This window comes from Gouania willdenowi, chromosome 6, assembly GCF_900634775.1.
Source record: "Gouania willdenowi chromosome 6, fGouWil2.1, whole genome shotgun sequence".
NCBI lineage: Eukaryota > Metazoa > Chordata > Actinopteri > Blenniiformes > Gobiesocidae > Gouania > Gouania willdenowi.
Window position 1 is genome coordinate 32,225,826 of NC_041049.1, and position 25,677 is coordinate 32,251,502.

General features: G+C 38.8%; 1 protein-coding gene across 1 annotated transcript in view; it reads right to left on the minus strand.

Annotated features, from left to right (window-relative positions):
- Positions 1 to 25,677, minus strand: part of kcnq1.2 (potassium voltage-gated channel, KQT-like subfamily, member 1.2) — a 323,859-nt gene that overhangs the window by 67,330 nt on the left and 230,852 nt on the right. Inside the window, exons 15-16 of the mRNA XM_028450534.1 lie at positions 25,488 to 25,528; positions 23,401 to 23,462 (exon numbers count right to left, since the gene is read on the minus strand). Of these exons, the coding sequence (XP_028306335.1) occupies positions 23,401 to 23,462; positions 25,488 to 25,528 (103 nt within the window). The remainder of the gene's footprint in view (positions 1 to 23,400; positions 23,463 to 25,487; positions 25,529 to 25,677) is intronic.

Genomic DNA, 25,677 nt, shown 5'->3' on the forward strand with positions numbered 1-25,677 from the left:
CTGTCATTGTTGAATTGCAGAGATAAGATGATGACAATGATTGTGAAAAATGTTATTGTCTGAAAGCCTTCACGAGTAAAGAGGCCCTGATCGGACAAGTCTGAACTAACACTACGGTGAGGACTTTGTCTGCAATGCCTTTTCTTATTATTTTATCCAGAAAAACATAAAGTATTATAAACAAAGGCTTTATGTTTTAGTGGATTTTCAGCCACTTCGTTTTTTCTTTTTAACAGCATTTGAGGCTAGACTTTTCATTGGTCGACATACTGCCAAACCAAAAATGTGTCCAATGCCTGCGAGGAGGTAAGTTATATTTGTTAGCAAGGTGGAGGTTTGCCTGTGCCAATCTCCGGCTCTCATTGGGCGCTGGGCAAGGCGTCAGTCCATCGTAGGGCAACACAGACAGACAACCACTCACTCTCATTCACTCCTATGGGCAATTTTAGAAAATCCAGTCAACCTTACAGTCATGTTTTTGGATTGTGGGAGGAGGGGGAGAACATGCAAACTCCACACAGAAAGGACCCAGGTCTTGAACCCAGAACCTTATTGCTGTGAGGCGGACGTGCTAACCACTAACCCACCGTGCGCGGATTTGTAATTGTTTAAGAAAACAGTATGTTGTTGTCAGTTTTCACAGTAAATGTCTGTGGAAAGCAAAAATGTATAAGTCCATGACTGACAAATGAACAAACTCACTGGATAAATATTATTATCTGAAGGAGGGAAAAAGCAACAAGTTTGGTGTTCAATAATTGTATTGGTCAGAAAAGTGTTCTTACTGTTTATGATGTGCTAACTTATAGCACTACATATGAACCTGATGTTTTATTTCATTTGTATTTTATATTATTTGGAGATTGACAAAAGTACACATCAATATTCCCCCTGATGGTCTAAACTAAAGGCTTCAGCAGCCCTTGGGACTAGTTTCACATAAATTTAAATGTCTACGCCTGCATCTGTTGAAGTCTGTTAAAAACCATAAATATCTTTATAAAGCCACTTGATATATATCAATATTTTTGATCTTCCACAATAATGTTATTCATTTAAATGAAAATACCTCAAGTTGAGAGCTTTTCTCAGCAATTTTGAAGTGAGATTAAAAAGAGATTAATTAGATTAATCAATTACAAAGCATAATAATTAATCTCTATTTTTTTAAATCTCTTGACACCACTATTTATTAACGATCTAACATTATTAAGTGGCTAAAGGCTAAGGCTAATTAAATTACTTTCATAACTTTAGGACAGAATCAATTTGTTTCAGAAAAAATAACTATAACTGAATGGCTATTACTTTTCATCGATTAGAACTAAACTGAGATGTTTAGAGCTAAACAGTGTTAAAATTTGACAGAAGCTAAACCTAAAATGGCTGCCAAAATTCAAACTAATTGACTAAGAGTGGGAACCTCTGAGTACCTCACAATACGATACAATACAATACACGATACAAAGCTCACGATCACGATATGACAATACTGCGATTATTGATATATTGGTCAGAAATCAATCTATGATAATCTATGACATAAGAAAAGAAAATTAAGTGAAAAAATTTAATTTTTATTTTATATCTCTGAAAAACAATAAATTGAAAAAGTCTCCTATGAACAGTGACACTATTTTAGTCCAATATTTCAGTAAATAGGTGTCAACATACCAATGTACTGTAAATGAATAAGTATCTCCAATAGTGATTTCTATAAACAAAAATAGGGTCTTTATTACCAGTGACACCAGTATAGTATTCCAGTAAACAATATATTCAACAAACAGTGACAACATTTCTGTGAACACCTACCAGCACATTTTAGTGAAAAAGCAGAACAGGTTTGAAAAAAATTAAAAATAAAATGAAAAAAAAAATTATACTGTATATATATTTTTTAAATCAATACTTAGCGCGAGCATATTGATAATTGATTGTGTGAAAAAATATTGCGATACATCACCGTATCGAGATATTGTCACACTCCTAATATTGACATGTTTTAGTTTCAGGTAGGCTGTTACATTATAGTACATTGTGGCACACTGAGTTAAATATTGGCATAAGTCACAGGCAAAGCTTCATGCCTAGTTTACCAAGTTTCTCTCTCTAAGTCTGTGCTTTCTCTGTTTCTCTGATCAATGCATTTCTCTCTAGGTTTCCTAACATTGAAGATGACAGTCCCTTATGTGTGCTTGCAGTTCAACCAGCTTGTGATCCTCTGCTATTCTCTATCCTGGTCTGTTCTCCTCTTTCTGTCCACTAAGCTAAACCAGTCCAGCATAGCTCACACCTACGAGTCTGGTTCTGTTGGAGGTTTCGTTCTGGTAAAAAGAAGTTTGTAATTTCCATCGTCACTAATGCTTACTCATGTGAGAAATGATGGGATTTTTCCATTAAAACTTAATTTTGTGATAAATGCTGTTAGATGGCTTTGTTTTATTGGTGCTATCTAAATATATTTGAATTAAACTAAATGCAAAAAGGCCTAAAACAGACTTAAGTTCCCATTTATTTGTCTTGCGCAAGTTGATCAACATTAATACATGTTTTGTACTGTAACAATTCACAATAAGGACATCAGTCATGGATAAGTGGCCAATTAAAACAATCTCCCCACTGCATACAAAAACCAGAGCCTAATTATCTCTGACTAAGACCTGTGTTGCGTGAGGGCTAAGAGGAGATTTCTGATGTTTTGGCAGCCATCTGCCAGTTAGTGACATCACAGAGCTGTAAACTCAGTCTGCACGGAGTGTGACAGATGATAGGTGGTGGAGGAGTCCTCCTGGAGCACGCTCGCAAACACACACACACACGCACGCACGCACGCACGCACGCACGCACGCACGCACGCACGCACGCACACACACACACACACACACACACACACACACACACCTGCATTCCCACTGTAGTATAAAGACACAGCCCATCCCCCACAGACTCAGAAAAGGAAGTTTGTGTAGAGGGGAGAAGGCAGTGATTTAAATGCTTCTCCCAAAAGTCAGGGCAGTGGAAAGCTCCAGAATGAGTAGGTGGGAGTCAAACTAAAGTATCAGAGCAACTGATAGATGGAGAGGATGAGTCTATAGCTGAGGCAGCACATCTCCACAAAGGCACAGTGCCAATGTCAAAGCACATTTTACACAAATTAAAAAAAAAATATGCCAGGGTTTGTAAATCTGTGAGCAAGCTTATCACAGACCACTCAGAGTGTGTTAGTGTTTGCTATTGTAAACCCCCTTTTGCAATTCTATCCGTCCTTTACTCTCCAAGAGAAACTCTTATTGCCTCACTTCACTTTTCCCATACTGTGCCTCCTGTCAGACACTCGGACAAAACGGTGAAAACTGGCTTCATTATGTTCTAATGACTGGCTCTGCTGGTTTGACCCCTGACCCCTCACACACAGACTGTGGGCGAAGGGCTGTGAATGCCTGAGCATAGATGTCTATGTTCCAGAGTGCATCTACTGTTCCCATGACTTCCGAGGCTTGTTTTTAAATGGTTCCAAGATGTCCAGTGGCTGTGCCAGTTCAGTCAGGGATGATGCTCTGTACAGCCTCCCGACAGCCTCTTTGACTAAAAAATGTGTGCTGACTTGCTTAAAGATCGCTCTGCCATACTGGCCGCATCCTCAAATCGAAATGAAAATCCCAAACAAAAAAAATCCTTTACGCTGTTAGAACAAAACACTTAACTTTTTGCATCACTCCCAGTTAAGATGTATTTTCTCCATTAGTAATTTGCTCAGTGTAGAGAAAGTATGCATCACAGAAAGCTTGCCCTTCAACTTCATTCTTGTCTCCGTTTGAGGTTCACTGCAACCTTTTATCAGCTCTGCTTATCAGGAAGGCTCAGCTCAGACTTCGCTGGCCTCCCTCTTCCTCAACAGTGTGTCACGTAGGAGACATACTGTATCAAGATCTCGAGACCCAGTCTGTCTCCGTCTCTATCTCTGTCTCTTTGGTGCCTTTGGAATGGAGTTAAACTGAGGGCAGGAGTGAGTACCACCAACTTCAGCTGTCCTTGAATCAACTCCTTTTAGATAACCATGACAGGGAAGACTGAGTGGGGGAGGATGAATTCTTCTCCATGACTCTCACCATGTTTTTCATGTTTTATAAAATTATTGGAAATATGTAAGTCAAAACTGATCGTTTTCATCCGCTCATGACATTCCTGGCACTACCAAAGTTCAGTTTTTCTGCTTTCGGTAAGTAGAATTACTGTGCCTAGGACCCCTGCTCTAGATAAAGTTACTCTGTGGAGCTGTCCAGAGGTCAGAGAACTCATGACAAAAAGTATTACAAATCACAAACAATCACACAAAAAAAATCACAAACAAAAATGAAGACATTGACTCAACTCAAGATGAGAATGAAACTGCTGAAACCCAACAGATGTGATTAAGATGCTAAATCTCCACAGACTGTGTATAGTAGCAGAAATAGGAAGAGTAATCCTATTGTGATGAGAACAGGATATGTGAAAGCTGATTTTCTGAAATTTCCAAAATGGAGATGCCCACATGTACAGCAATATTATGAATCTTTGAAGTCTAAAAGTTGATATAAATAACTAATTTGTAACACAGTGTTATTATTCAGCTAATCTAAAGCAGCGATTCTCAACTGGTGGGTTGGGACCCACTCAAAAGTGGGTCGGGGACCTGCACTGGGTGATTCGCGGACAGCTGGTCAAATATAAATACAAACTTAATGTCTCTCATATTGGACATGTCTTTTATTTTGAAAGAAACTTTTCTTTTGACAGGCATGCTGTTAAATGCATGTTGCATAGGAAAATACATAGGTTTATGTTTAAAAAAAAAATTACATATGTGTGTTTTCAAGAGCAGTTTTTGAAAAACTAAATTTGATTGGTTGAAATCTACAAAAAAAAGTGGGTCGCGATTTAATGACGCGGCAAAATGTGGGTGCCATCGTGAGACCAGTTGAGAACCCATGATCTAAAGTGCGTTCATGTGTGTTGTGTATCGCTTTATCTCTTAAAACATTGGGTAAAGATCAAAGAAGTAATCCCTTTTTTTAGATAGAAAATTGCTTTTATAATAACTAGCCATTTAGCGCTAGCTACCTAGCCTAATAGCTGTTCAAGAAAAGCTTGAGGACGTGGAATGCTTGTCATTTATCTGCAATTTATTAAGGGTACTAATATAAAACTGTGATAGTATTCTACTGTTACTATCTACTGAAAAATCACACTAAAAGTTTGTAATGATATTCCTCATGTCAACATTTATCAACATTGAGCTGTCACATACAGTTCATGCCTCCATGTCTGACTTTGAGGATGGAATTTTCTACCTGCTCAGAGTATGAACCCTCTTGTTCTGTTGTTGTGTGAAATTGGATAGAATTTGCTGGAAAATACTGTGAAATATGGCAAACAAAACGTGAAGAACTCATAATTTAAGACAAAACAAACCAAAGACAGAATATTTTGCATATCCACCAGCAAGCAGCATGACAGACAGTGGTTATAAGTTTTGTTTTTATATTGACAGTTCAACGCAGTCATTACACGCAATTCAATTACAGCTCTATTCAAAGACCAAGCCACAAAATGGTGCTTCTTAATATACATCCATTGTACAATGCAAGACACGGCAAGGCCTGTATCCTGTGTGTGCTGTAAAATGAATTGCATGCAATTGAGAGGTGTGCCTCTTATTTTGTTCTACAAGTGCAAACAACCCCCAGTGGAACAGAAAATCCCCCTTATCATTAAACCATTAGTTATTACCAGGAAAAAAGATTAGATGAGCCTGTTAGGTGTCAAAAATTGGACATAATTGGAAGTAATGAAAGCACAGGCACACACTGTGATACAGTTTACGATGAGCACACGCAACACAAATGCTGCCTCAGGGACTGTGTGGGCATGAAGCTCCATTAGACCATAGTCTGAACCACAAGCAGTTTAATCAAATTCTTACACACTCATAAACATGGCTGCATTAATAACAGCTATAAATCATTCTATGAACAAAGAGTTTAGCCTGCTATGGAATGGCGTCCTCAAACAACAATAACCATTAGTATGTTTTACCTATTTCATCTGCATCGGTCGGTCTCTCTATGAGATGGTTGTTGTTGTTAAACACACATGGTGCACCTTTACTCACAAAGCTCTGCAGTGAGAGCACTCACTTCATACTCATCACAATTTGCAATTCCTTGTTATGTTTTGGAACTGATCTTAGCACACACAACTCTTAGGGTGCACTCACATTAGGAACCAGCTGTTCAGTATTGTAGCAAACAAAATGTGCCCCTCCTCTTATGCTTGCTAGTACACGCTCATACTACCCTCAATTTAAATGTATTCAGTTGCCTCTGACACATATGCCAATACATACGGTGGATTCACACCGACGAATCCTAGAGCGGATAAAACGAGCTAGGATTCGTTTGCTCTGATGGTCCTCCTCGTTTGGGCGGTGTGAACATGCAAACAAAGTCTAGAGCAGATCAAACAGGTAAATTCCAGAGCGAATGTTTTTGTCAGTCCCTTTACAGTAACTGAGGTACTAAGGTAATCAGTACCTCAGTTAGAGTCTGAGGTACTGATTACAGAGTGAGATGTCCAGCTTTTGGTACCACCTTTGGTCCGTATATAACACGCAAGGTTTGTGTTTTCTGCTGTTTGAGCGGATCAACTATAACAGGCAGAGTTATTGAGATAACCATTGCACCAACACAAAGGCCGGTGACTGTGACAACTGGGAAACAGAAACATTTTCTGGGTGGTACTCAGTCTCAGTTAAGCTGAGGTACTGTTTTTCAGGGTGTTTTTTCCGCTGTACTGAGTTGTAGCAGGTCACTTAGTCTGTCTCTAGGGACTTGTAGGAAACGGTCAGTGACGTGCCGTCAGGGTAGGCAAGGTAGGCAGTGCCTACCCAAGGGTGAATTGATATTTTGATTATTTGTTTTAATTATAATATAATTATAAATTATTTATTTTTCCATTTCCAATAGCCTACAGTACCTATAAGTTTGAAAGTGTCCGCTTTTTGTGCGTTTCATATCCCAAATTACTAAACAGCGCTATTTCCTGGAGCAGCTGCACAGTCTCACTCTGCTGTAAGGCAGAGGGAGGTCACGCCCCCTCCCAAAGGCACGCTGCTCATCTGCCTCCATTCCATTGCGCGTTTTTACGTGTTTGCGCATGCGCAGTCAGGTCCCCAAGATGACAACCATTTACATCCAAAGGCAGCGTAGAGACCTGGACGGGTGTCGTGACACAGACTGTAACCAGACTAAATGGTGGTCCGTTACACACACACACACACACACACACACACACACACACACACACACACACACACACACACACACACACACACACACACACACACACACACACACACACGTAGACGGTGATCGATAGTGAAGTGCACCTGATCGGTGTGTGTGTGTGTGTGTGTGAGAGACTCTCTACCTTGGACACAAATCTCCTCCGTTGGTTCTCTCACACACGCGCGCTGCTGATAAATGTGCAGCTTTCAACACAGCAGCCATTGCCGTCAATAACTTCCGGGTGAGGTCTGTCCGGTCTAAATAGCGAACGGTCAAACTAACATGAAAATAAACGTTTCGAAATGTCATCACCAAAAAAAGAACAGTAAAAAAGTATTTTTCCTCAAAAGAGAAAAGAGAAGTCCACGGGAGCTCATGCACGCACCGGAAGTGAGCTGTGCTGTGAAATAGATATAGATGGTGCGCTAGCGCCCCCTCACACTCTGAGGTCAAAAGCTGAATAGGTTTCATTTCGGGCCATCCAGAAGTGAAATAATATTTAAATAAACATTTTGAAATGACCAAATCACTCCAAAATAACAGATACACACACTCGGGGTATTTGGAACCCGCCGACCGAGTTTCAGGTCGAACTCACTGATTTAATCATTCAGGATATTTAGGTGTAATAATCACAATAGTTAAATTACTGTCTAATGGGACCAGCTTTGTCTGTGAACACGTGAAATGTAATTAAATATATTGCGTTTCACAAGTTGGGACGGATAAATAATGACATTAGTATTTATGCTAACATTTATTTCACACGTGTTACATGTTAAATTTTATCCTTCCATAAAAGCGTTAAATCTGACCATAAACAAATCGGTGGCTCTTTGTGGTTTAAAGATAGTAAGCTGTGTAGTTTTTACTTGGTATATTCCTTTAATGCAGTGGTTAGTGTTAGCTCTTAGCCTAGTCTTATGTGTCGATGGGTTAGCTTAGCATGCTTTAGTAGAGCACCGTGATTGTAGGAACTGTGGGTGGATCTGACAGAGGAACTTAGATTGGTTCACTTTGTTGGGTGGGTGTCTGGTCTGAACCAAGTAGCGGTGCGTGATGTGTCGCTGCTCGTCACAGCTTCAGGTAGACTTTGACTGTGACGAGCAGAGCTACGTGTGTGAGCGGTGTAGACAGCGCTGAGCTCCCTGTAAGAGTGACATTCTTACCAGTGGGAATATTTTTGATGATATATCTCCCTCTAATCATGTCCATAACGTGCATACAGCTCTGAGTACAGATATATAGATGGAGGATGAGACACTCCTCATGAAATAACAATGTTCAGCTCCGTCCACAGCTTGAAAAAGATGGCAATGACGGAACCGACAAATGTCGACAAATACATTTGTCGGTGACTAATTCTGTTATCCATTTTTGTCGACAATGTCGACTAATCGTTGCACCCTTAGATTGAACAAGACACTGTAAACTGTGAAAATAACGTTTACTCTGGAAAATAAATCTCAACTAATGTGGAGAAGCTACCGATAGTTAGAGTTTACTTCGGACGTGGCAAAATAAATAATATAAAGATAAAAATGAAGAAAAGAATATGGGTATACACTACTATAAATGCAAAAGACAACATAGAGGAGCATGGTGGGTGGATAGTGGTTAGCACGTCTGCCTCACAGTAAGGAGTATGTGGGTTCATGTCTTCATGGGTGGAAACTTCAGTCCTTTCTGTGTGGAGTTTTCATGTTCTCCCTCCGCTTGTGTGGGTTTTCTCCAGGTACTCGGGCTTCCTCCCACAATCTAAAAAACATGACTGTTAGGTTGCTGACTAAACTTCCACTGAGATACATTTAACACTAATCAGAAAATATTTTGATTGTTTTTATTTCTAGCCCTTTTTGCTTATTCATTAGAAAATACCCTGAGGGGCAGATTCACTAAGAACTGAACTGAACTCCTTTGGTGGCACAGTTTCCTCACCTGCTGTGGAGAATTCATTAACATTGTGGCACTAATAGCTGCGTGTATAGACGTGTTTGAGACCGCCCTATTTAAATGAACATTTTGCTCATTTAATGTGGAGAGGTGAGTGCACAGAAGCACAAAATTACATTTGAAGAAGTTCAATTAGAGGCAGGTGGACTTCTCTGTCTGCTGCATAAATATTTAATAATGTAGTTGTTGCTTTTTTTTTTAAAACAACTTTAAAACCTAATGATATTTTTTCCCGATAATTTAATGGGGCTGTTCCGTCAGTTCCTGTAACTTTGCTCTTATCAGTCCATGAAAAACAGGCAGATTTGGACAGAAACCATCCTATTGATCTGTTGATGCCATTGATCTGAGTTAATGCAGCAACAAAGTCTGTCAATCAATTGATCAGCTCCATTTGAAGATGATCTACTGAGCATCATACAGCAGGTCTGAGCTTCTGAGCAGCGCTCAGCTGATTCTGGCCTAACGCTCCAGCAATCAACACGAAATGAGAGTTTTATGGTCAAAACATGGAGAGAAAGACACAGGAGCTCATTGGAGCTGTGCGTCCGAAGCGGCAACAATGGATCTCCGCACACACAGAGACTCTGCACCGCAGCCACACCAGACTCCACACGCGCCGTCTCAGATGTCCAGCTTTTTCTCTCACTCACACACACTCGTCTTTACTCTGCATTTTCTTATTTAGTGGCTGTTAATATTGACAATTGTTTTATTTAAATTATTTCCTTATACTAGAGAGGTCAACTGGAGTCTTTTTTTCCATCTCTGCTGTGCTTTGTGTCAACATTTACTGCAGCTGATCTCTGCGTGTGTGTTTGCAACTGCTTGTCAGTTGTACTATTTTCCAGTGCTAAAACATTCACTGCAAACTGTTCCAGATTTGATGAATTGCATTGCGCCCACTGCATTAATTTATTTGCATTTCCTCCTCCCATTTTTTTGTGCCCCTCATAAGATCCGCCTACTTTACATCAGAGGGAAATGCGCTCAATGGATTGTGGCCACATTTTGACGTGCAGCCCTGATTCCCTGGAGTTTGTACCCCTTATTAGTGTGTGGAGTGACATTTGCACACATTTTAATACCCCTAAACCTTTAGTGCATCCACCACTCAGTGCCATATATTAGCTACTACATATTCCCCAGGTACCCGTTTGATTTAACAGTTGTGACATTTAGTCATGAGGCTGCTGAAGTAATTTACTCAGCCTGGCATTATTTAAAGCTGGCTCACAGTTACACACAGTAGACAGATTTAATAGCGCTCAAAAGTTGGGTGGCACCATGGCTACTTAGCCCTGTAGTCTTAGTAAAACACAGAGGAACTGTAAACATAGTTGCTTAAGAAAGGCTCACACTTTTGCTGATGATACACTAGTCCACATTACAGTATATTAAAGGTTTAACATTTTCCAAGACATGAAATATATGAGCAAGAAAACATTTCCAGAGTGGTGTGAATGTTGAGCAATTAAATTGAAAATGTGTTGTAGGTATTGTATACCAGCCTTTGCCCCCACAGGGCTGATAGATGCACAAACTGGTTTGTTGACAAAAGACAGTGGCAGAGTAGTGCATGATTTAGATACTGAGTGAGACTGCAGGGCCTATAATCCTGAACACAAAGAAAAAGAGCCGAGAATCACGTCTTAACTCTGGGAGCGAAAGACCAACAGCCACAAAAAAAAAAAGAAAGCCGGTGACAGAAAAACAAGGACTGGGAGCAAAGAGTGATAGAGGCCCACAAAGACCGAGAACGACAGAGAGTGAGAGCAACTAGATGGAGAGCAAGCAGCCAGACATGCAGGCAGACTGTTCGTCTCTGGTTTGTGGGAATGCGGTGAAGATACAGTAGTAGAAAGGGTCTCAGCTCTGAAATTAGAGAGTGGCGCTAAAAGAAGGGAGCCAGAGCAAAAGGCCGTCTGGAAGCTGCATCCTCAGCACGCAGCACCGACATGATTGACTGCACTTAGCAGCACACGGCACATTGCATGCTATCAAGTTCACAAAGCTGTAAAGATACCACATCAACAGTGGCACAAATGACAAAGGCCAGTGCAGCTTAATGAAGGCTGAGAAGAAAAGTCTGGAAAAGAAAAGGAGAAAAAACTGGCAAAGGTTGGACTGATGAGAGCGTGCTGCAGCAGGTAGTGTTTAGAGATTGTTTACCTGACCGCAAAATGCTCCACAGCAATTTAGGGTCCTTTGAGAAACCTATTTACAGCTCTGAGGCGTCAGCGTGATGACTACTATTCTTTTGTCTCGCAGGCTAAACAGGGACTACAGTTTACATGCCACATGAGTTCTACATCATTAACACCATCCATTATTTTAGGGAATTGAGTAAATACAGTATATAATGATTGCTAATGCATACGTGCAGGTTTTTTCCCCCCAAATTATATTGTTCTGAATAATACATAGAAAATAATGAAATATTTCTTGGTGTCAGAATATTTTTTACCAATTTAAAAACAAATCTTATGTTTCATCTTCACTGAGCTGAAACACACCCTCCAAATATCCTCATCATTTCCTGTCCTGTACATTATTTTGCTTATTGGCCTATCTTCTAATGTTAATCTTTGTGAAATCGCACTCAGCTGCACAGCATGCATTAAGTGGGTTTTTTCTGCTAAAATTAAAAAGAATTAAGGATTCTGACTGTTTAAAAATGCAGGTTCTGTTTTTCCACGCAAAGCTTTGGCTGTTGTGTTGCAGACAGAATGTGACAGTGTTTTTTTTTTTGTAGAAACAGATTAAATGTTCTGGCTTCCTCCCACAATTCAAAAACATGACAGTTAGGTTGATTGGAGTCTCTACATTGGCCATAGGAGTGAATGAGTGGTTGTGTGTGTTGCCCTGCTATGGACTGGCGCCCTGTCCAGGGTGTACCCCTGCCTAACACCCAATGAGAGCTGGAGATAAGCACCACCAGACCCTCGTACCTCTGATAAAAGGAAGAAGTGGCTCAGACAATGGATGGATGGATGGATTGAATGGAATAAACAAAGCCTTAAAATATTTCTACACGTTACATGAACGTGTAACGTGTAGGTGTGCAGGTGTGTGCAGGTTTACAATACAGTTTGGGACAATAATGAAGTCTGACTTCTGCTCAAAAATGCTTCCTTCCACCATACTTGTCCATTGAGCTGCTGCTTTGTGAGCAGTCGCTGTCAGTGACATGAAGCTGACTAATATTAGTACAAACAGGGTGATGATAGATTAACCTCCTGTAGGCAAACCACTGAGAGCCAACAACCTCTGACTCACCCCAGGAACCATGAACCAAAGCTTATGTGTGTGATTCTCTGTGTCAAACTCCCACACATGTACTGTACCTGTGCATGGATGCTCTGTGTGCACATTTGTCTAAGATTAACTTAATTAATAAATTAATTTTTTTTTTTTTTATATATTGCTTAGTTTTTGGTTACACAACTTTTGCAAACCGAGTCCAAACATGCCGAAAGCTGCTGCATGTGCTTGTCTGCAGCAGAGGGTATGAAGAGCGCAGATACTCCATTTTTGATGGTGTGCGTGTGTGTGTGTGTGTGTGTGTGTGTGTGTGTGTGTGCGTTTACATGCTTCCTTTGCCAAGTTTCCTCTCTTTGTTTAGATCAGTCTGGTCAGTCCGGCTCCCTGCTGAGCTTGCAGTGACCAAAAACACATATACATCAACAGACGGAGCGCTAGGGGGGCAGCGAGGTGCTGGGAATGACACAGGAGGCTTGTTTAGAGTTATAACAAGTGGTGTCTATTCAGGAAAACACAAAGCAAGAGAGGCGAAACCATGTGTGTAAGAGTTTTTGAAGATGGCAGTGCTAAAAATAGAAAAGTGTGGTGTGACACCAGTGACCTTGAGAAAGAGACAGCCTGAGAGAAAAAAAAAATGTTCTGGTAAAAAATAACATTTCCAACACGTTTTTCCACATTTTCTTACTGACTAGTGCTATACGTGACAGAAAATGGGTAACTGTGACAGATTTCGATCGATCCTCCCAACAATGACAGAGAAAGAAAAACATTTCCTAGAGCAAATAAAGCTAACATATACATACATGGGAAGTAATTCTAAAAATGGGTGACTATGGATGAATTAAAGATTAAAAAAGAAAAGTGGGTAAAGGAGAATGTCTTTCCAGACAAAACATTTTGAAACCTTTTTCCCTACAAATTAAAGAGATCACATCCAAAAAAACACAATAAAAGTGAAAAGTTAAAACAGACACCTATCATCTTCTAGAGCACTGTTTCCCAACCAGGGGTACGTGTACCCCTAGGGGTACGTGAGCACATTGCAGGGCGTACGTGGAAAAATTAAGAATGTATTTCCAAGACAATAAAAAATACTCTCAGTCATTTCACAAGTCCGTCAATAAAACGGTCATTTACGCAATGACTTGTTTTTAAAGTTTAAATGCCTGTTTAAAGGGACATATTCAAAGAAGCTCATTTTGTGGTAAATGTCATAAAACTTATATATAACACAGGCAGGTTAATTATTTGTTTTGTATTTATTTATTTATTTATATTACTTATTATTTATATTTATTGTAATTTTTTTCTAATTTCAACTGTATTATTTTTTTTAATATAAATATAATCATAATATATTATCATTAATAATACAGTATCAATAATACAAACGTTTACTATAATACTATTTCTTATATTTATCATTTTTATTGCCTTGAAGGCAACATAATTTTATGTTTAATTTGAGTTAAATAATAAGATAATGCCTGAATATTAATTGTTCAATTCAAAGAAGATCAAATAAAATGACTTGCGTTTAATATTCAGTTGTGTTATGTTCTACTTTTGGAGAATCATTACACGTATGAGTGAAGGGGTACTCATGGTATGACAAAAAGGCTCAAGGGGTACACAAGACAAGAAAGGTTGGGAACCACTGTCCTGGAGCAGTGGATCTCAACCTTTTCAGCCTGCGACCCCCAAAATAAAGGTGCCAGAGACCAGGGACCCCCACTGTACCTGATGGTTGAGCACAGACATGAACATTATAGAACAGTCATGTGGAGACAGGTCCATCTATAAGGGGGAATAAAGGGGACAGATTTTTGGGGCCCATCTATAAAGTCAGCAAAATGATTATAACCACATTTATCTGAATAATATCCACTGTTATCAGGAAGTTTAGTTTATAGTCATCCTAAAGATTTAAATCTTGGCGGAAAAAGTGGTGAAATGAGATTTTAAAAACCACAGAAAATAGTTAAATTTGCTAACTAGAGTCACCAAAAACAGACAGAAAAAGTGCTAAAAAGAGATCAAAGTGTCATATCGGATGATTAGTTTAATCTAGAAGATAATGGGCATGACAAATCGTGATTCTGGTTTAATTGCCAAAAAACAAGCATGAAATATGGTGAAAAGAAATTAAAAGTGATAACAATGGGTCAACATTAGGTGGGAAAAGTGTGGTGCAGGGTTAATAAGTGCCAAAAATGTCTTGAAAGTGTAACAAAATGTGCAGAAAAGGCATTGAAGTTTAATGGAGAAGTGAAAGAAAAGGGAGTAATGTAGCAAATATGCATAAAAATGAGCAAAAATAGGGAAAGAAAAAGTTTATAGTAGTTGCAAAAAAATAAGCAAAAATTGGCTGATTTTGTTCAAAAAATATTATTTGTTTCTAAAAGGCATCTGGGGACCCCCTCCCTGTGTCCCGCGATCCCAAATGGAGTCCTGGCCCCAAGGTTGAGAACCCTTGTGCTAGAGGACATATACTGTAGATGCTTAACAACTCACTACCTAAAAATATCCAAATTGATAGTTAAAATGTTTAACTATAAGGTGAAACACTTCACTGAATCAGTGCAGCGCTCTGCATCCATCCACATAAAACATGTGAACTGTTTGTAAAGGCAAAGTTAAAGAAACAGAAGAGGGAGAGAGAAAGGAGGAAGAAGCCTGGCTGTATATACAAACAAGCTTGTGTTGCTCCATTTGTATATTTACATGCACTTGTCCAATGTTTGCATACGTATATACACTACCACTCAAAGGTTTTAGAACACCAACACTTTTTGCAGTTTTTTACTGAAAATTAGTGAGTTTATTGTGTCATTGCACTCTGGAATGAAAGCATAGAACAAATAAGCAATTGGAGTTGAAAAATATATCATGGAATCAATTTATAGACCAAAATGTATTCTAAACTGTTGACTCTCATCAAAGTACAGTGTTCCAACGCTGTACTTTGATGTAGACAGAGTACCACCAGCTTTCAAGGCTGATTCTACCTACATTCCTGCAGAACAGCTTTAAATTGTTAACCCACTTCATGTTCCCTGAAAAAGGCCTATTTGTATAATTCTGAAATGTACATTATTTTTTAGTTTTGGGAAACCAAACTTTTTTTTTTTTAACCTCTGGTTGCAATAAATAACTGGAAAAATTAGGGTGTTCTAAAACTTTTGACCGGTAGTAAATGGACTAGATTTATATAGCACTTTATCACCACACTGAAACAGTCTCAAAGCACTTTACATATCAGCTCATTCACCCATTCACTCTCACATTCACACACCAGTGGGACAGGACTGCCATGCAAGGCGCTAGTCGACCACTGGTAGCAACTTAGGGTTCAGTGTCTTGCCCAAGGACACTTCGACACATAGTCAGGTACTGGGATCGAACCCTAAACCTCTCGATCAGTAGACGACCCACTACCACCTGAGCCACGGTATATGTGCATACAGACACGCACGTACACACACACACTGCAGTCCACTTTAGAGCCTAGAGGACGACACAGGGGCCCTAAAGGACTCCTAACAAACACAACACTCTGTATTGGGCCTCAATGACTCCCAGTATGTGGCCTTGCTGTAATTTACTACATACTTTGCTAATTGAGATGCTATTAAGATCAGAGCAGCAATTCTGTGCCTGGTGTTAATACACAGCACAGCTTGTATACGCTATAATAGCAGGAACAGTAAAACCCAGAGTGTGATCTATGGGCTATAGAGAGCAATACACTCAAGTGTTGTTTATAGTGACCACACAGTACACACATACGTCTGATCAAAGACTCAACAATTATTCAACGTGAGAAGTGCTCAGCATCAAATGCAGTCAAATCAAAGGTTGGAAAACAATGAGGGCTCAAACTCGTTGGGCTTTTTAGCCGCTATCATCCCTTGATGAGAAGGCCAAACCCAGATAAAGGAAATTTAAAAAAAAATTCAAATGTATATAATGAAAAAAATGGTAAACTTCAAACAGCTAAATATTAGTAAAATAAAGTGAAAAATTATTTAGAAACAATCAATCGACATATACTGTATTAAAAACATTTCTAATTTATAAACTACTGTCAGAGGTATAAATAGATTGCTGTATAAATACATTTTCTTCAGAATCTAATAAATAAATAATTTTATAAATAAATAGTTGTCATTTTTTAGAACACCAAGATCTGGTGTGCTATTTAAAAAAAAACTGCAGGTGTTAACAAGGATTTATATTCAAGCAATTCTAAGAAGAACAGCCCTTATTGTCCCAATAGCACTTTACCTGCATGAATACAGGTAAAAAAAGGTCAAACATGATAAAGTAATAACAATAAAAGCTGCATCATGTAACCAAGTGATTAAATATCTTATGTAACCCCCCATGATCTTTAGTGACACCGTATAAATATTATGTTTATTGTTGTTTTAAAATCAGGCTCCTCTTAAAATTTTATAAGTTAATGTTATTTTTCTACCTTTAAATGTTTCCCATGCTAATAGCTTAAATGTTCTCTTTTTGTTAGTACAGTTGATGACGTTCTTTAATCTGACCACTTACATCTATTGCCTTTGCTCTATCATTAACCTTTTAAATTACAGTACACTCATTGAGGTCTCTTTTTTATTTCTTTAATTTAAAGTAAATTAAAAAATAACTTTGGGAACTAATCAAATAAACTTAAACTCAAAATCTTGACACTTCTGCTGCAGACTCATCAATTTCAGTTTTTTTTACAGTAATGCAGTGTTTCTCCAGACTGTGACATAATATCTAAACTGGATGTAAACATTTACAAACTGTGTGAACGTACGTCATAGTTGTAACTTTCCTGCCTTTTCGCTACATTTGCACCAGAAAGAAAGAAAGAAGAAAAAAAAAAAACAGGTTCTGTTCCTCTAAAAGAGATATACAATGAGAAAAGTGCTGACTTCATCCTGAAGCATGTGAGCAAGCGTGTTTAAAAGGCCATGTGGAGCCCCAGAGACACCAGCCACTGTTCCAGCTTGTCATTTGGGTATTTTTCATCGGCTGTGGCTGACAGAAAGATAACACACTGTCACAGAGCGCCATCCATCTTCGTTTCCAAGTCACAACTAGAGAATTCAATGTTAAGAGTGTGGGGCTGGACTGACTGGTGATTAATCAACTCTCTGCATGTGTGTTTGTGTGGACCTTTAGGTGTCTCTCTGTGTGTGCAATAAATCACTGTCTAACCTTGTACACAATGCACTAAAGTCAAAGCCCTTCAGCCAACGGAGAATTAAATTCATCTCTAGTGATGCACTAACAACAGACAGTTCTGTCTCACTCTGTGCAGTAAAAGGTAACATTAGAGCAAGACATCTGTGGTGTTTTACAGGTGAGAAAAGTGTAAGGACTGCAGAAGGTATGGGAACATGTAACTCTGAACAACACACTAGGAGCAGGATAAGGCTCATTACTGTCATAAATAACCTTCAACCACACAGTGAAAGCAAACTGTTTTCCTCTGGAAATGAGCAGTAGCTGCACAAACTATGCAGTGTTACAGTGTTTCACAAGCAGCAAACCTTTAGTCAACTTCAGACTAATGTTTAGTATTAGGGCCAGGCAAGGTGGTGAACAACAATTGCCAAATATACTGTTCTTGTAGGAGTTATTATTATTATTATTATTATTATTACGAGTACAGTGCTCGTTGGAAGTATGTATTCAAAAGGTAGGAGGAGCTTAAGTAGAGCTGTCAATTATGGCCAAAAGAATATGTGTTTGAAGGTTGGATGTGAAAAGAGGTGTACATACTCTGTACTCTGTAGTGTTATAAAGGGGTTTATTTGCAGGTGCAAAATAAAATAGTGTGTGTGATTTCCCTGGTTTAATTCTATGGAACATGCGCATGATAAATGTGTTTGTTGTTTTTTACTCATTTTTATATTTTTTTTTGTTTGGTGTATTTTCTGTAATGTATGTTTTTTGGAGTCATTTTGTGTATTTTTGTATGTTTCTGTTTTGTTTTTGTGCATTTTTTGTGTAATTATTGTTTTTGTTGCCATTGTAGTGGATCTGGAGTTATTTTGTGTATTTTTGTATCTTTTTTAGTGTAGTTTTGTACATTTCTGTTGTTAATTTGTGTATTTTTGTGTAAATATTTAGTTTTGTGTATTTTGAGTCATTTTCATATTTTTGTTGTTGTTTGGTGTATTTTTTTTGTAATGTATGTTTTTTGCAGTCATTTTGTGTGTTTTTGGAGCCTTTTTGTATATTTTTGTGCATTTCTGTTGTCGTTTTGTGTACTTTTTGTATAAGTATTCTTTAGCTTTTGCCTTCTTTTACTTATTTAGTATATTTTTATTATAAATACTGTGTGTGTGTGTGTGTGTGTGTGTGGGTGTGTCTACCTCCACCTCCTCCCTCCGTGGGTTATCTCTCACACACGCAGGTTGCTGAGAGATAAAAAAGAGACCCGGAAGTACCACAAAAAATAAATGTTTTGCAACACCAAAGATGCAACTCTTTCTCTAAACGGCTCTGTGTGTTCAGCATGTACATCCCAGGACTCTCACACGCACATGCACGCGCATCAGCCATGTGTGTTTCAGCACAGCCGCCGCCGCCCCGGAGGAAGTGGAGTCCGTGAGCCGCGATTTAAAGGAAGTTTGGAATCACAGGAAAAAATTTTAATTACCATGAAATATTAACTTAAATAACTTTTAGCAGTCCAAAAAAGTTTGTAATATTGACCTTTTTTAAACCCAAACAAACTGTGACACAGTGATGTCATATGACCTGGAACCGGAAGTAGCACGCTCAATACCGCGCTAATCACCGAGAGTGCTGTTATCTTAAAATGAACGTTTTGCTGAGTATGTTGACGAACACACACACACACACACACACACACACACACACACACACACACACACACACACACGCACACACACACACACAGACCTGTCTTGCTTTTATTAGTCATTTTTTTTTTCTCGTTCAAGGTCATATTTACTCCTCTGAAAAGTGAACAAAGTGAGACCTCAAAGCTCTATGGATGACAAAGCTCAGCCGAAAAAAAAAAAAAAGTTTTTCCCTTTAACTTGGCCACAAATTGAGATACAGTGCTCAGAGTGGTACCATTGAAAAACCATTTCCTTTCAATGCGTGACCTTGACCTTCACTCAAGGTCATATTTAAGGTCAAGGTCAGTCTTCTGTTTTTCCTGCATCATTACTTTTAATTTCATTAGTAAAAACAACAAACTTGTCAACAAATCCAGATCCAGGTTGTCATTTTTGCCAATTTTCAAATGCCAAATACGTATTCGCAAAAAATACAGGTCTTGCCTAGTTTTGGACTGAGACTAAACCATAAAAAAATGTATTACATAGAAACTAAAATAAAAACTGTTTTATACCATTTTTCCACATGAAACAAATACAAAAGGACCAAAAAGAAACAGATAGAACCTTACATCCCTTCACCTCTGTAGATAGCTTGGACAATCTGTAGACGCAACCCCTGGTTTGTGGACCAAACAATGTGGCTATGAAAGTGCCCTGAATTGTGTCTACGATTTTAATAAACAGACTTCTGGAAAACTATAAACAATTACAGTATTTTAATATGCAACTGCACAACCCAACCAATAAATACAATGTTAAAATACCTGCTGTGTATTATTTTTTTTTTTAACAATCTATATTTTCTAAGAATTAAGGGCAGTTGAATAATATATCAGCCTTTCTATGCAGTTTGCATGTTCTCTTGTAGTTGTACTTAGTTGACATTTAAATCCTTTGTCACAAGTTGACTGACAGACAAACTTTATTCTTCTTTTACAAACAACTCCTTAACAATCCCTCTGCACTGTATTTAGCAGGCTTATTAATCTCAACTCCTTCTGTCAGTTAAAATCACCTCCAGGCATTTAAAATCAGCTCTAACAATCTCCCACTGTCCTTTGTACTGAGTACTATCTTATATTTGCTGCATTTCTGCAGGGCAAGCTTTCCCTGGGGAGGGTTTGTCATCATATGAAAAAAGTCAGCTTTACTGTGCAGTTTGCATGTCCTACTTCATTATGTGATTTCCTTTTTTTCTTTGTCATAATTTAACACTTTTTTACACTTCCTACAAGTTTTTTTTTCCACTACAGCTAATAATCCTCCAACTAATTTGTATAGTTTTTTATCCACAACTTTGCTTTCACGAGAACATTTTCTTCCTGCAGGTTTCTGAAACACTGAACTCTAAAACAGCCTCAGGCAGGTCAAAATATGCGCCAAAAACCTTAAACAATGATTTCTACACAGTACTGTGCTGTGTTTCTGCTGGGCCAGCCTTCCCTGAGGACCTGTAGTGAACATACCGAGAGAAAAAAAAGGTCAGCAGGTTTATCCACCTGCTGCCTGAGGGGAAGAGGGAGCCCTGTTTTCTACAACAGGTCTGCTAGCCTGCCACCGCCATCAAATCAAGACCTTCACACAGGCACAACAGGAAACAGGTAGAGGGCGGGGCTATGGGTTGGGGAAAACAGTCATTTTAAGGTACTGGTGTCATAAAGCCCCTGCTGGGTAAATTGCTGTAACACTTGTCACAGCGGTGCAGCAACGGTTTAGCCAGCGCTGATTGTTTCCACATTGTTGGAGTAGAAAAGCAGTCTGAGCCAGCAGGGTTCCTCAGATTCTTCCCCCAGTCTCATTTTATACTGAACAAAGTGTATGCACTGAAAATGGCCAGGAAAGGAAAACAGAGACAGTCAGCCCAGTTTTACAAACACAATTATTATTTTATGTTTCATTTAATCCTGATTTATCACATCTTGTGAATTCATAAATAACACACTGAACCATCAACTCATATACTAAATATAATATAATATATATATATATATATATATATATATATATATATATATATATATATATATATAATTTTTCTGAAACAGTTACATTTAATGAGGTGAAATGTGTAGTTAGTGAGGATGCCGCCTGCATCCTCACTATTGTTATTCATTTTTTTTCTTCCGTCACAGAATTTTGGCGCGTCAACTCCTTCAGCGTGTCAACTCCTTCAGCGTTTGATCGATTTTGACAATCAAAAAACGTGTGCAAAATTCAGTGCAGGAGTGCTTGTACTTTTGTGATTTGTAACTTATATAATTTTTTTTTAATACCTTTTTTGTTCAAAAATTTCCCCATTCACTTTGAATGGGAATTTTAGCGTTTTAAGATTTAACAGCTTCAAATTTGAACTTCAGCTGTTTAGCCATTCTTTATTGGATTTAAACATTCAACTTTAAAATATTCAGCTGTTTGAGGGCTAATGCTAGGCTAATGTTAATGCTAAGCAAATGTTACTGCTAGGCTAACGTTAGCTGATGATATTGCTAGGCTAATGTTAAAGCGAGGCTAATGCTAAAGCTCGGCTAATGCTAAAACTAGACTAATGCTAAAGCTAGTTATGGATAATATTAGGTCAATGTTAATGCTAGGCTAATGCTAGCATATGTTAATGCTAGGCTAATGCTAATTCTAGCTAGTTCTAATACTAGCTAGTGGTAATGCTAGGCTAATGCTAGTTAATGCTAATGGTAGCTTAATGCTAATGCTAGTTAATGCTATTGTTGGCTAATGTTAATGTTAATGCTAGGTTGATGCTATTGCTAGGCTAATACTATTGTTAGCTAATGCTAATGTTAAGTTATTGTTGATGCTAGTTAATGCTAGATTAATGCTAATGTTAGGCTAATGCTAATGTTAGGTTAATGCTAATGTTAGCTAATGCTAATGTTAGGTTAATGCTGATGCTAGGTTCTCACAAAGGAAAAATGCAGACTTCAAAGGTTTGTCTTTGTTAAATGCCAGTCTGTTATCACCCAAATATGACTGATTGAATCTAACTTATGGGTTCAGAAAACTCCAGTATTAATATGTTAGAACAGCAGAATAAATTTGAGCTGATAAGTGAAGCTTTGACACAGCAGCCCATACAGTAGCCCATATTGTTACCAGCCTTCTGTCTAGTAAAAGCACAGAAGTTTAAAAACCTGTTCATGCAGATGAACATTAGCATTGTGTCTGCAATCTGCACAGGACCCTGTCTGTCATATAAACACCTTCAATGAAGCAAAGTCTGTTTTTTACTCCTTTATCGTGGTGCATGGTGCGCCATTCTGTGCTCCAACTGGTCTGCGCTAAAAAAATCTCTGCACCATGTCACATTTTTAGGGACACCGCTAAACCAAAATAGGGGCCCTTATCTCTAATGAATAACTTACATATTTCAAAATACAGTAACAAATCCATCCATCAATTAGTGGACGAACAAGTAATTCTATATTACATCACCAATGCTTTGACCAATGATGATTTCAAGACGTCTCCAGATCTACCAACAGAACCTACTTCACACAGTTAACAACTGGCCCCACACACCTAAAGGACCATCCTTTGAGCTCAATGGATGGACAAACCAACAGCCTCCCAATTCAACTGGTACAAACATTGAACCTTGACTCTTAGAAATATGCTGCTATATTCCTGAAACATCAGCTTTCTCTAATGGACATTTAGGCATACACATCTCCTGCTGTTCCCTGCCATCTGTTACAGGGAGAAAAAGTCCCCTTTTTCATCCAGAAAGTAAAAAAAGTGAGAGCAGCCTAAACAGGCTGAAAGAAGCAGACTGGTGTTAGGCACTGATGGCCCAACCATGAATGACGGTCATTAAAACACATTCATCTGATAACAACAACATGATCTAACATGACTTTACCACACACACGTGTAGACATACGACAAACACGCAGTAAAGCTAATCTAATGCATCGGTCTTACAGACAAAACACATGCATGGCCTCATGTGACTATACCTTTTCCTCCACCCTAATCATCCGAGCCCCGATGGTTGGGAACTCCTTATCTTCCCCTTTTCCTAGTAAGGCAAATAGAAAGAAAAAAAGGGAAAAAATATCTTTGTAACAAAATATTAAAAACATACTTCCTTACACTGTAATAATAACAATAATGCATCATCATTCTTTTGTAGAGAAAATGTAGAACAAATAGTCAAAACAAAATTCAAAATGATTTTATGTGTTACTAAAATTTTACATACAGTAGGTATGGAACGAGACCCATGTTTCTCTATGAATACATTTATGGGGAATTTAATTAATGAATCAATGTTTATTAGAATAAATTGACCTGGAGTCTCATTAAGCACACAGACCATCTTTTCAGGTGCATGGTGGTGTAGCAGTTATCACATCTGCCTCACAGCAAGAAGATTCTAGATTTAACCCCTGGGATGGACACTTGAGTCCTTTCTTTGTGAAGTTTGCATGCTCTCCCCGTACTTAAAGGTGCAGTCTGCAACTCTCATAAAAGTGACTTTCTGTCATATTTACTAAAGCCGTCACTATGTAAGCACAGCTTTACATCAAACTAGTAGTTTGTGTGAAAAAAACAGACTCATTGAGTCCCCCCTGCTGCTCAGGATTGTGTTTGATGGACTGTCTGACAGCTGTTACTCACAGCACCCCCCCCCCCCTTTCCCCGGGCTGGAATGCCGTCTTTTTTACAGTGTATGGTCTGGAGGAGTAGAAGATGGAATTGGTGACTTTTCTGCTTGAAAGGTAATTACTGCTGCTTGATTTACATTATGTTTGATTTGTAATTGTTACACTAGAACTCTGTAGTGCATGTGTTGTTTGTGTGTGCACGCAGCAGCCTCTGTTTGGGTGCTGTAAGTGACACTGTGTTGTTGCTGCTGCTAGAATCTGGTGTGTGCACATAGAGAGCGAGAAGCGCTGCAGTATTATGCTTTTAACAGAGCATGTTATATTACTGTGATGTTGCTGTCGGCCTAAGGTTAGCTTGTTAGCTCCTCTGAGGGAGGGACTTTGGAAAGTTTGGAGGCAGGGCAAGAGAGCAGTGGGGAGGGAGGGGAGAGAGGGATCTGAGAGTTGCGGACTGCACCTTTAAGTGGATTTCCTCTGGGTACTCTGACTTCTTCCCACAATTTAAAAACATGACTGTTAGGTTGAATGGAGTCTCTAGATTGTCCTTAGGACTGAATGTGAGTGGTTTTCTGCTTGTGTGTTGCCCTGCAATGGACTGGCACCCCGTCCAGGGTGTACCCCTGCCTAGCGCCTGATGACAGCTGGAAATAGGCACCAGCAGACCTCAGCAACCCTGAAAAGGAGCATGCGGGTTGGAAAATGGCAAGATGGATCCTCTTATGGCTTCAAATGAATGTTTCAGCTCAAACCTTCAACCATTAATGAGTGGTTTGTCTCCAATTGAGCTGATTTTTCTCTGTGATATGCAAGATATTTTTTACACAACCAAATGGGAGACATGCATGTTAAAATGAGTAGTTTGCAATGAGATCAAAAGTGATTTCTTGGGGGGGGATTACATCATGATCGAGTGATAAAGTTAGTAATATTTTTTTTCAGAACTGGAAATTCATACTGTAATAAAGTGGCATTATGTGAACAAATTGAAGTGCTTTAGTTAGCTATTCTCAATTTGATACCAGTGACTGACACAGATGCTTTGGCATTCATTTCATTGAAAAAAAAAAAGTTATTTGTTTGATTTCTGATGTTTCCTTTGATTCATGTCCTTTGATTCATGTCCTTTGATTCATGTCCTTTGATTCATGTCCTTTGATTCATGTCGACAAGAACAGAAACATTTCGCCCAAATCTCACGTAATCAAAAACATGTACGAACACGTGGCAAACACAGAGGTACCTTTATGTCTTGTATTTAGTCTGGTAGTCTGTGTGTGTGTGTGTGTGTGTGTGTGTGTGTGTGTGTGTGTGTGTGTGTGTGTGTGTGTGTGTGTGTGTGTGTGTGTGTGTGTGTGTGTGTGTGTGTGTGTGTGAGCTGTAAACACTGAGCTGCAGTGGCGGAGCGATGGAGACTGTTTTGTTTTCTGTGTGTTTACCTGGAAGAAACATTCCTGGCTTCCCCAGAGTGCCGTCCAGCCTGAGGGGAGATAAGAGAGGAAAACACACACGCAAAAAAAAAAAAAGCGTGATTCATTTCAGGAGGCTTTACTTATTTTCAGCTCAACAAAACAGAAAACACATAGCATTAGCCATAACAGTATTTGATCATTACTGTGTAGGTCATTG